This window comes from Dendrobium catenatum, unplaced genomic scaffold (assembly GCF_001605985.2).
Source record: "Dendrobium catenatum unplaced genomic scaffold, ASM160598v2 fragScaff_scaffold_1451, whole genome shotgun sequence".
Classification (NCBI taxonomy): domain Eukaryota; kingdom Viridiplantae; phylum Streptophyta; class Magnoliopsida; order Asparagales; family Orchidaceae; genus Dendrobium; species Dendrobium catenatum.
The window spans coordinates 63,508-75,970 of NW_021319913.1; the positions used below are offsets into that span (position 1 = coordinate 63,508).

Consider the following 12,463-nt stretch of genomic DNA (forward strand, 5'->3'; position numbering starts at 1 on the left):
AAATCGGAGTTTTCTAGGCAAAGTTATGAAATTTCTAAGTTTCGGGCCATAAATGAACTACGGTTGACCAAAAAGTTGACTTGTTAATCTAGGTCATTTTCTGGAAACCTAATATTTTTAATAAATACTAGATCCTAATTGGAGTCTAATGCAAGTGAGTTTACCTAATTTAGAGTTTTCTACAATTCGTTATGGATTTCCTAATTTCAGGGTATTTAAGGGAATTTCTAAATTAACTAAGAAAGGGCCTTTTTTACTGTTTTGCCCCAAACAAGCTCCAAACTGATTGGAATCACCCCCAAAGGTCAGGAATGATCTGAGAAAGTGATCCCAAGTATTTGGGAAAAATTTGGGATTTTTAATAATTTTTAATGATTTATTAGGAGCAAAATGGTAAATTCCACCTATGGTCAAATTATGGGTCAACCTAGAGTCAAACTAGGGAGCCCTGTTTATCTAAGGTCAAGGATCAGATTCTGGTCAATTCAAGGTATTATGGGTAATTTTCTGACCTAAGGTGTATTTATTGTGTTTTTTTGGAAGGTCTAGGGGCCTTATTTAGCAGGTTAATTATGGTTGGTTAATTAAGGGCTCTAAAAGCTCCTAAAAATTTTCAAGAAATTATGAAAGGCTTATAATGTCACGAAGTTTAAGTGTTGAAGTTTTCATGTTAATCAGTGATCTATCCTAGCTCCTATGAGACTTCTAAGTTTGCTAGACAGATCCTTAATTTTTGTCCTTAGGGTGTCACTACGTTGTAGGAGTTTAATGTGAAGTTTACACTAACCCTCAGAATAATAAATGCATGGGAGTACAAAAATGAAATAAACACACCATCTCCTTAGATTTAGGAGAGCCTAAGCTAAGTGCTCGTGGTGCGACCTACACATGCAAACTACGAACAATAAAGAAGTAAAGACACCTAATGAAGGGATTAGTGAATGGTTGGGACTCAACCATTCACTAACCCACTCCCCCATGATTGCTCTTCATATCAAGAACCCATGTCTAAAATTTCATGAAATAGTGGATCTCCCAAAATTAAGATTTAATTATAAGTAATTTCAAAATAATTTAAAATAATCATGTAAATATAGATTTTTCTTGAAAAATAAGATAATTCAAAATAAATCAGTTTGTAATAAGTAAATATATAGGAGACCCACTGACCACCCAATCGAGGTCTCAAAACGGTTTAAAAATAGTTTGTATCCTAAAAATACTATTATATTAATTAAGTAAATAATAATTAAATAACCAAATAGTGCTCCAAGATAGAAAACTGTCAAAACAGCCAAAATCAGGGGCTGGAAATAGTTTCAAAGCATAAAGCTCGCTTTTCTGAAAAGAACGAGGGATTATACGCAAAAATCCGATTTAAAATGACGAAGATACGAATTTCCGAAGTAAAAACATAATAAAAGAATATTTAAAAATAATACTGTTTCACTGTTTTTGTAATAACAGAAAATACAGACATACTTTTTATCTGAAAATAGTCTTAAACTGTGCAGAATTCAAAATACACCCAAAACAAGGTGCTGTGCATCAAAATCCGACTTAAGACAAGAAAGTTATGCAATTTCAAAGTTCAAATATGATAATTAAATATTTTTAAATATTGTTGTTTTTGCTGTTTTGAACATAACTGCCTACAGACTCAAAAATTTCAAGTAAAACTGGTTCCAGAATGTGCAGAATCCAAATACGTTCATATCAAGGTATTGTGCGTTAAAAACGGAGCGAAAACGAGAACGATACGAATTTTGGGAGTTTAAGTCAATAAAGGATATTTACAAATAAACAATTATTGGAAAATAGTAAAATATAATTAAAAAATAATCTCAAAAATAATTAATAATAGTAATGATTATAAAATAAAACTTAAACAGTAAAATAATAACTTAAACTAATGATAATTAATATAAATAACTATTAAATAACAATATAATAATAATTATATAAAAATAATAATTTAAATAAAATAAAAAACGATCCGAACCGTTGATCCTAGGATCAACGGTTCAGATATCCCGCAGGCCATGCAACGCCTGATCCGAAACCCTATAGCTATTCTTGCTTCGTTCTCCCAAACGGCTGAACCAACTCGCATAAAATTTTAGATCTAGGTTTTAGGCATGAAGAGCAACAGTGGGGAAATTTTATTTTGATCTAAAACACGATATATATAACTCTATTTAACCCTAAGTGTTCTAACTAGGGTTTGCGATATACCTCGATCCACACGGTGGATTCGGGAGATCTTGGGCTCGTTGGACTCGTGGACTCCTCTAGAACAAGTCTCTTGTTGAACTCGAGCTCCGAAACCGCCTCGATTGGCCGGAAGAATCCCTGAAAGTAAATTGGTCACGGGTTCGCCGGGATCTCGCCGCCGGCGAGCTTTGTCCGTCAGGATTCGATGGAGAAAGGATGTGGGAGCACTCTCACAAAATCTCAGAACCTGAGATCGCCTTGAGAGAGAGAAAGAGCCAAAAGATCCATTCTAATGACCTAATTTTGGGTATTTAAGCCTTGGGGTTAATCTTAACGGCTAAGATTGAATCACCAGTTGATTTGGAGGGAAATTTGAGTGATTAGGCCGTGGTTGTGAATTTAAAACGAATGGGCATTGATTAGAGCCTTAAATGGGCTATTAATGGGCTCTAATAGGTTATTATGACCTATTAGTGGCTTGGTTTGACCAAGTCAACGTTGGACTTGGTCAAATCAGTCAAATAGGTCAAGGAAGTCCAAGGATTGAGCCATGAAAGAGGTTGGATTCGATTTGGGCTCTTTAGTGGGTCAATTTTGACCCATTAAGGCTTGGGTTGACCAAGTCAAAGGTTGACTTGGTCAACTCAAGCCACCATGCCCACATCCGGGCAAAATCGAGGTCAACAGGGGTGATAAATTTGAAATTAACCTCAGCTCACAAAGAGGAAATGCATGTCGGGTGTATCACTAAGGTTCATCATCAAATAGTCTCTTGCCAACAGGGACGTGGCATGTGCCCTCTGATCGGGTGGTTTTGCCGCAAAATGGCGCCATTATATTATGATCACGGCCAAAGCACGTATGTTCCCTAGAGGCGTCAAACCCTTGAGTTATGAATCCAGGTCTACAAGGTATTCTTGGACGAAGTAACCCATGGCTGCCGACAAGGTACCTTCTGTCAGGTTGGGTCGACTACCTCCTCTGACTAAGTAGACCAGGGAACATGAAAGCCCAGAATGACAGAACCATGGGATCTTGATCGGGCTCGTCTTCATTCTTCCCACCACCAGTTTTAAGTTTATGGCGATAAACTCTGAATTCCAAATTTCAAACTTTCAAATTCAAAATTTAAACCCTAAAATTATTGCTATTATACGATAGGTTTATAACCTATTCGACCTCTTTTACGACTAGCCGTAATCGAAAGTTCTCTCTCATGATCGAGAGGGGTAATTAACTATAGGGGCTTGCGCCTATAGGAAACCAGAACTCAGATCATAAAGTCCTTGCAAAATGAGGGCGAAATCTCTGGGTAGTGTCTTATCTACAAACTCATCTGCCTTCCAAATTTTACCTCAGAACTTATCAGTTAAAACTCCCTCGCTCAAGCAAAAGAAAATAAAAAGAAAAGCGCGGCGAGGAGGCCGGGGCCGAATTTTCGGAGCCCACAATACTCTTAAAACAAAATGGTAGTGGGGATATTGAGCAAAGTAATTGTGTAGATGGGTCTAACTGTCGGTTTGGGACTTGGGTTGATGTGATCTTGTAAGCTTCAATCAATGATAGGGTTGTTCTTGAAGAGCTTGATGAATGTAAGGATTATGATATGTACTTAGAGGGCATGATGAATACTAGCAAATAGAGATTATAATAGATCAAATTATTGATAATTAAATTCATATCATTAATGAATGATGGCTTCCTCTTCTTGGATTGCCATCCCTTCTTCCTTCTTTTCCTTATTTGCTTCATTTGTCTGGATTTAATTCCAAAATTTTGACAGGGAGAGTCTAGAGAGAGAGGGAGAGGTAGAAAGGTTGGGTAACTTGGAGATCAAATGGACTTGGAGAGAGAAAGACGTTGGCCTCTTTCAAGGGAGTTTGAGGAATTTTAAAATTGCTGTTAAATGACGTAAAAGAAGATTACAAATAAGGAGTCTATAGATTCCAAGAAAAATTCAAAAGAATCTAAAATTTAATTAATTGTTTCGTGATAATAATAATTAATCCTGAAAATACTTTAACTATGTCAATATTTTTCTAATATAATATTAATAAAAGATTCATTTAAAGTCGATTTATTGGTCTGCATAATTTTTACGTGCGGCCATCATATGGAAAAATTATTGCCCTGTGCATTCATTTAAATGTTATTTTTAAAATGGGCCATCATATGGAAAATTTATTATGTGCGGACGCCAAACGCGTCCAAACTCCAATCAAGAGCCGCCACGTCACTCAATGCATAGGGCATTGTGTGATGTGGCGGCTCCTGATTGGCCTCCAGACGCATTCGGCATCCGCATGTAATAATCTCTCTATCATATAGGAGAGAGACAGGAGGAAAATGTGGTTATGGCCCTTGTAAAGGGTTCATGCAGCTTTTTTATACAACTTCATCCATATCCAAAACGTCCTTCAATTAGTTTGCATATTAAAGTATTGTGACGATTTGTTAACGATAATTTATGTTGGAGGTAGTTGGATATTTTTTCACATTTGATAGGGGTATTCAAGAAAACCTTTTTAAGATAGCAGTTTTTTTTTTTTTTTAGGAACCTATTCTTTATCTTTGGATCCCTTGTGTAAAGTTTTATCTTGCCTTGTTACTCCTGAAGAGGATAGTATTTTTAGGTTTTTTTAAAGGACCCAAAGGAAAGAGGAAGGATCTTGTAGAAGGCTAGCGCGGACATGTTTTTCTACTTGTGGATGCATAAAGGCAGCTAGTATTTAGATTAGCGGCTTTCTTACTACTTCTTAAAGCAGCTTTCTTGTAAAAAAAATTGTATAAAAAAGCTGTTTTAAGAAGCAATAAGAAAGCCGTCCCAAACGAAACCACAGTAGTATGTGCTGTTTCTTGCTGATTCTAGAGGGATTCAAGAATGAAAAACCATACAAACCTCCCTTGGAATCATCTGTTTTCTTAAAATTTGTCTACTGTTTAGTTAGAATCTAAACCGGCTTTTGTTCGCATTCTATGGTAATTAAGTGATGCCCTCTCTTTATAATTTTCAACTCATTGCTGCATTATGCTTTTGGCCCAATCATGAATCAAAGCTGGATTAAAGTATTGATATTTCCTGATTATAGCGTAGGGAACCTGCATAATTTTGAAGACATCTAATTCCTTTTTTTTTTCCTTGAAGAATTTGAAGCAAAAGAATCTTCAACTCCAGTAAAAATAGCCGATGAAACCAAAGTGAACACATCAGATGTGTCCAAAGAGTTACCCGAAAAAGGCGACGATACTTCCAGTCCGAAAACCATGGAAGATTCAGACGACGAGCCCCTTGTAAACCATCTCAACCTCCATGTTTACAAGTACAATATTTCCTTGCTTCTGGTAACTCTCCTCATTCTAAATTCTCATTGCAAATTTTTCAGAGTTCATGGAGACAACGTGCTGCCAAAACTGGCTGAGAAAATGATCTTTTTCACTTCTTTCTTCAGTATCTGCTCTAAGTATTGCAATGGTGGTTTCTTCACAACTAGTCACCTTACAGGTTTTCAATCACTGCAGAAGCTTAGGCGTTCTAGTCTTCTTGTTAGCTTTGATCTTTTGTGGCTGGTTTAACAGCATCAGCATTTAGTCTAGCAGATTCATTTTTCTTGTACTGAACGAGTAAATCTGTTTACATGGTTAGGTGAATTTGTTATAGATGTGGATTGTTTTCCTGGCCAAATGAGGGAAAGTCTTAGGATTGAAAATAGCCAGGCTAGTTTATCAGCACAGGCTGCTCTCTGTATTTGGGGATAAAACTTTGGGTGCAAAGCTGTATTCTCATCTGATAAACTGAGCCAATTAGTTTGTATTAATACACTTTTGAGAAGTATTTCAAAATAACTTAAAATCATTCCCTTTATTGTATGATCAGTCTTACTTGCAAGGCTGTTAAATTGTTGCTTCTTCTCCATTTCTGTTATGTTTGTGTACTCAATCAATCACTTGTGATTAGTTGCTCAATTATAAATTTAAGTTTCGTTTGGGACAACTCTTTTATTGCTTCTTAAAGCTATTTTTTAGTACTAGAAAGTTGTTTTGAGAAGGGATAAGAAAGTTGTTTCAAACGAAGCCTTAGATTTGGATTTGTGCTATTTATTGGCTTTGAATATTGATCAGTCCTTTTGTTTTTAGAAGTATTGATCAATATGATGAATATGTTTCTTTTCATATTGATTTATAAGGATGTATTCATTTCAATTTTTATATATTTTAAGTACATGATATATGTTAATATCAACATATGATTCACTTCATTAATAATTAATGCAATTTATGAAAAAGTTGTGAGTTTAAAATTTATATACAACAACAACAACATCAAGCTTTTGTCCCACTATGTGGGGTTAGCTACATGAATCCTTTTTCGTCATTGTGTACGGTTAAAAGTCAAATTCTCATTTAAATCTAATAAAAAAATATCATTTCTAGTATTTTCTAACCAAGTCTTTTTAGGTCTACCTCTACCTTTTTTAACATAAGTCAAATCTAATACCTTACTTTTTTAATCGGGTCATCGAAAGGCCTTCTTTTAATGTGACCAAATCATCTAAAGCGACTTTCTCTAATCTTATCTTCCATTGGAGCTACTCCAACCTTTTCAGGTATATGCTCATTTCGTATTATATCTCTAAGGGTCAAGTCACTCATCCACCTAAGCATCCTCGTCTCTGAAACACTTAACTTAGTATTATGCTTCTTTTTTAATGGCCAATTCGGCACCATAAAGCATTTCAGGTCTCACAATCATCTTATTGAATTTTTCTTTAAGTTTGAGGGGGACTTTTCTATCGCACAATAAACCCGATGCATTCCTCCACTTTAACCATCCAACTTGAATTTTATTGATAATATCCCCATCAATTTCATCATTACTCTAAACAATAGATCCAAGATATCTAAAACGTGTACTCTTATTAATGGCTTGATCGTCCAAAGTCACAATCCCCTCACTAAGTCTATTGCTACTAAAATTACACTCTATATATTCAGTTTTAGATCTACTCAAATGAAAACCTTCACTCTAAAGTTGACCTCCATAATTCAAGTTTACCTTCAACTCACTATCTAGTCTTATCAACAAGAAGAATATCATCAGCAAATAACATACACCAAGGTACATCCTCTTGTAAGTGTCTAGTGAGAACATCCATGACTAAAGCAAAAAGGTATGGACTTAAGGCTGATCCTTGATGTAATCCAATCGAAATAGGAAAATACTTCATTAAACGACCTTATGTTTGAACACAAGTAATAGCTCCTGCAGACATATCTTTAATGATTTGAATATAAATATTATTAACTCCTTTCTTTTCAAGAACTTTCCATGGCACTTCTCTTGGAACTTTATCATATGTTTTCTCTAAATCAATAAATATCATATGTAGATCCTCCTTATTCTCTCTATATATCTCCATCAAACCTCTCAATAAATGTATAGCTTCCATAGTAAACCTATCCGGCATGAATTCAAATTGATTTTGAGAAACATTAGTATCACGCCGCAACCTACGCTCCATAACTCGCTCCTATAATTTTAAAGTGTGACACATTAACTTAATTCCTCAATAATTCACACACTCTTGTGCATCATTCTTATTCTTAAAAATATGAATTAACACACTCATTCTCCACTGATCTGTCATTTTTTTAGTCTTCAAAACAGTATTAAAAAGTTTAGTAAGCCAAAAAATTCCTTCTTTTCCTAAGCATATTTCCACATCTCTATTGGAATATCATCAGGTCCAACAGCTTTTCCACACTTCATTTTCTTTAAAGCCTCTCTAACTTCGGTTTTACTTAAACCTCGATAAAAATAAAAATCTTTACTTTCATTTAGGATGATAAAGTCACTAAAGTCAATCGTATTTTGACATTCTTCATTAAAAAGTTTAGCAAAATACCTCATTCACCTTTGTTGAACATCATCTTCTAAGAAAAGTACTTTTTGATCTTCATCCTTAATACACTTCACTTGAACTAAATTTTTACTACTTCTATCTCTTTGTTTGGCTAACTTATACATATATATTTCTCCTTCCTTAGTATCTAGTCTATTATATAAATTATTAAAAGCTAAGCTCTTTGCATCGCAAATAGATTTTTTAGATTCCTTACGAGCCTCTTTATAGTTTTCCCAATTATCAAAATTTTTACATCTAAATCAATTTTTATAACAAATCTTCTTATTTTTTATCTTTTCTTGCACATTTGAATTGTACCACCAACTATTTTTATTATTAAGAGTTTTGACCTTCGAAACTCTAAGCACATCTTTTGCAATATTCTTAATATCACAAGCCACTTTTTCCCATATAATATTGAAATCCTCATGTACTGACAAAATCTTAAAATCTAAAATCTTACTCTCAAAAATACTTTGTTAAAATTTATTTAAAGGATTTTATTTTTTATTTGATAAGAAATATAATTATAGAATGAAACATTAATTTTCTTGCTCTTGATAATAATTAATTTTAGGTATTATGAGTTTTTAAACCTTACCTAAAAATTTTAAGAGTTTTTTTTTATTATTATTTTTATGTTATGAAGGCATCAACAAGAGAAGTGGATTGTCTGTCTAAAGAATATGAGAAAGACAAAAGTATTTTAGGATTTTCAAAATTATAATTGTTGCGTGCTTGAATATACGCGGTGGTAGAGTTTGTAAATTCGAGTCCGAACATTGTACGAGTATTCAGCACACAAACAGAAAAGAGAAATGAACACCAAGGTTTTTACGTGGAAAACCCAAAAAGGGGAAAAACCATAGGGCCTAGCCCAGTTGTAAAGTTTCACTAGTGTTTGTTTGAAGTACCAAGGTTGATCCGTCTTACAAATCAAGACGATCAATTTACAATCAACTTCTTACAAAGTTACAAAGTTCTGCAAATTCACGGCGTTTCCCAAAAATCCGGCAGAGTTCCGGCATCTTCAGGCGGCGGGAAGAGTTCCGGCGGTGGTCGAGGAGCTTCTTCCTTCTCTTCCTGCTTCTCTTCTTCTCTCTCTCTTTCTTCACTTGAGTCCCCTTTGTGAAGAATGAGTGCTCTATTTATAGTTTTTCTGGGGTGGCATGGCTAGTAAATAGGTGTGAGATCAGGGGCGAATAGGGAGTGGTTTGAACGGACGGCCGATATTGAACCCTTCGATCGTGCACCGTTCTTTGGACATTTGGAGGCCTTAATGATGTCGTAATTTGGCGATCTTGGGCTCGTTAGATTTTTCTCGTCGAGTCATTCGATTCGAGTATAAGCTCATCAAAATCGGAGACTGTTTGATAACTCAAATTGCGGTTTGAACCTTCCAACAGCGCTTCGGGTCCTTGATTCGGACCCATTTGGGATCGGATTGGGTTGAATTTGGTGTCGTTGGGTTCGTATTTCCGAGACGCTCAGTTTGACCATAAGCTCGCTGAAATCGGAGTTCGAGACCTTTCAAATTTAATTTTTGAAGTTTTCAAATAGCTGTTGCCTCGAGATTCGTGCCCGATCAAGCTAATTTTGTGATGCCGTATCAATAATTATTTAATAAACGTGTCAAAATGGGTTAACATGTTGAATTTTGATATGGATGGAAATTGGTCTAACTTTGATCCATTTAAGATAAATTTGACCTGGTTAGTAAATGAGTAAAAAAAATAGACCTGAACTCGACTTATTGGCAACCTGGATGTTGTTGCTTGGATGATTCAGCTAAAGGCTATTGTATACATGACTTATAAAGCTCTCAGTTATTTTCATATTTCCAAATGATTCAGACATCAAGTTTTAGTTCCACATCAGTGCTTTTTAGACGATATTTATTATTACAGATCAAGCTTACTGTAGAATAAATATTGATAGGTCACAAAAAAATCACCTGCATGAATCTCAAGGCAATCTTAGTTGGAAACTTTCAAAATTAAATCTAGAGCATCTGAACTCCGATTTCAATAAACTAATAGTAAAATTGAATGTTTCGAAGAGACGAATCTAACGACACCATAATTGGTCTAATCCAAACCCAAATGGGTCCAAATTAAGAGCCTGAAGCACATTTGAAAGGATAAAAGCATAAATTGGATGACCAAATGATATCCAAATATAGCATGCTTATCATTTAAACGAGTGGCTCAATGAGGCGAATCCAACAAGCCAAAGATCACCTAATTCTGATATCATTTGGCATAAATGTTTGACAAATGCTCATAATCTAGGAGATTAATATGGTTATGGGTGATCCGATTGAACACTCCTAATATGCCCTTGATTTTATTCATATTATCGGGGCATGTCACTCTCAAAAAACTATAAATGAACCATTCATTCTTCATATGAGGAGAAAGAAGAGAAGAGTTATGAAACTTGAGGAATCCTAAAGCTCCACCCCGATACCACCGCTAACGAATCTATGCCACCAGGCTGTTGTTGAGGAACCTCTGGCCGACAATGATCGTCTAACCTCTAATATAGAAGCCACTAATGATCCTTCCAAACTCAGTCGCCCGCCAACTATGATCTAGGTACTAGAAATCGTGGCGGTACTTTGTTTTTGTTGTTCTGTATGTTTCAGAGTACAACTTTAATTTTCCTTTAGTTTTTTTTTTTTTTTTTTTACTTTTTTTAATTACAAGTTTAAGTTGAGTGTTAAAGCACCAATGTGTGGTGAAATTATTCTATGCAGGCCTTGAACATCGTCCAGAGTCCAACCAGAATGCACCACATCACCCCCTACTCGGTACCCGGCTCGATATTGCTGGGTACTGCGGCTCGGTACCGCTTGGTACCCAGCTCGGTACTGGTTACGTGGCACATTCTGGTTGGTCTCCGGACAGTGAATTGTGTTAGGCCTCCGTACAGAATAATCTCTCACAATGTGTGGTCCGTTTTAGAGTGTTTGTGACTGTTATAATTTTTTATAAAAAGTGATTTTAAACTTGTTTTGGGATAAATATTTTTTAAAAAAAGTTGCTATAAAAAAATAGCTTCATAATATAAAATTTTCTTTTAAAAAAAAATAAAGAGAAAATAGAAATCAAACAAAAATTATGATTGCAATTTAAAAAGCAAATTAGAAAGAATTATTTTAAACAAACTATTAGTGAGCTTTCTCTTGGGGCGTAATAAGCTAACTCTTCCATAAATGGCTTATGAGTCTATTTAAATTTGACTAGCTAGCTCGTGAGTCAATTTATTTAAAAAATATTAATATAAAATATAATTATGATATATTAGAATCCAATTGATTAAATATAAAATTATATTTAATTTTCTTATTGTAAGTGATTTTTTATATTTTTCTTCTAATTATTTATTTTTTGTCATTTTATCACTACAATTGTTTGTATTTAACTTAAATTTTATTTTTCATAATAAATGAACCATCTTGTGAACTTATTTGAACTCGTATAATCAGGACCTAAGTTCCAATTTAAATTTAATTAATTAATCAATCTAAAGTGGAATATGGCTAAAATTTTGCTCGACTTATTTACATCTATTATTCTTTTATAATTATCTTTTAATAAAATTATAAAAAAAAAATTAGTGAGGAAAAAAATCATAATCATATTCATGCAATGAAGTGATTGTAAAAAAATTTGGCATATGATTCACAATTGTTTTGAAAAAATAACTGCCGCAATTTTGTACAGTATAACCGTATGCTGTGCATCTAACTGTAGCTTGTGCCTGAAGTCAGAGCCTTTGACCAATGAAGCTAGAGAGGCTGGGCGGCCTTCTTTGAATTTCTTATGTACTTTATCTGGATTATGGATGCTGGATTATGGATGCTGGAAAAGTCGATATTGAGATGCTGATCACCTAAAAGGCAGGTGAATGCTACGTTAGGTTGGTATGGTTGGGTGTCGAAATTAGGTTACGGGTCGGATTTGGAACAAATTCGATATTGATTCGTTATTATTTGACTCAAATCCAATCCGTTTTCGCAGACGGATCAGAAATTTCAATCCGGATTCGACACATCAAGTTTCTAGGTTGATCAGACTCGACATGAAATCTCATGTCTCGCCTGTGGGAATGCGCGAGCCACGAGAGAGGAAAGACAACTTGTCGTCATCGCATGTGAAGATTACAATGGTGACAGCAAGGCGGAAGTTGGCGTCGGCAGCAGTGCAGGAGACGGGGCATATGCTGGCAACTTTTGTCGTTCACTACAGGAAAATCACTTATTACCGGCGGAATTTTCCGGCGGCTTTCCGGCGGTCAGTTTTACGGCGGCTTTCCGGCAGATTTCCGGCGGTTTTTTACGG

General features: G+C 35.0%; 1 protein-coding gene across 1 annotated transcript in view; it reads left to right on the forward strand.

The window, feature by feature from the left end:
- Nucleotides 1–6,081, forward strand: part of LOC110106306 (sister chromatid cohesion protein PDS5 homolog A) — a 47,563-nt gene extending 41,482 nt beyond the window's left edge. The window contains exons 32-33 of the mRNA XM_020836167.2: nucleotides 5,360–5,505; nucleotides 5,598–6,081. Coding sequence (XP_020691826.1) covers nucleotides 5,360–5,505; nucleotides 5,598–5,633 — 182 coding nt within the window. The 3' untranslated portion in view covers nucleotides 5,634–6,081. The remainder of the gene's footprint in view (nucleotides 1–5,359; nucleotides 5,506–5,597) is intronic.
- Nucleotides 6,082–12,463: the final 6,382 nt, after the last annotated feature.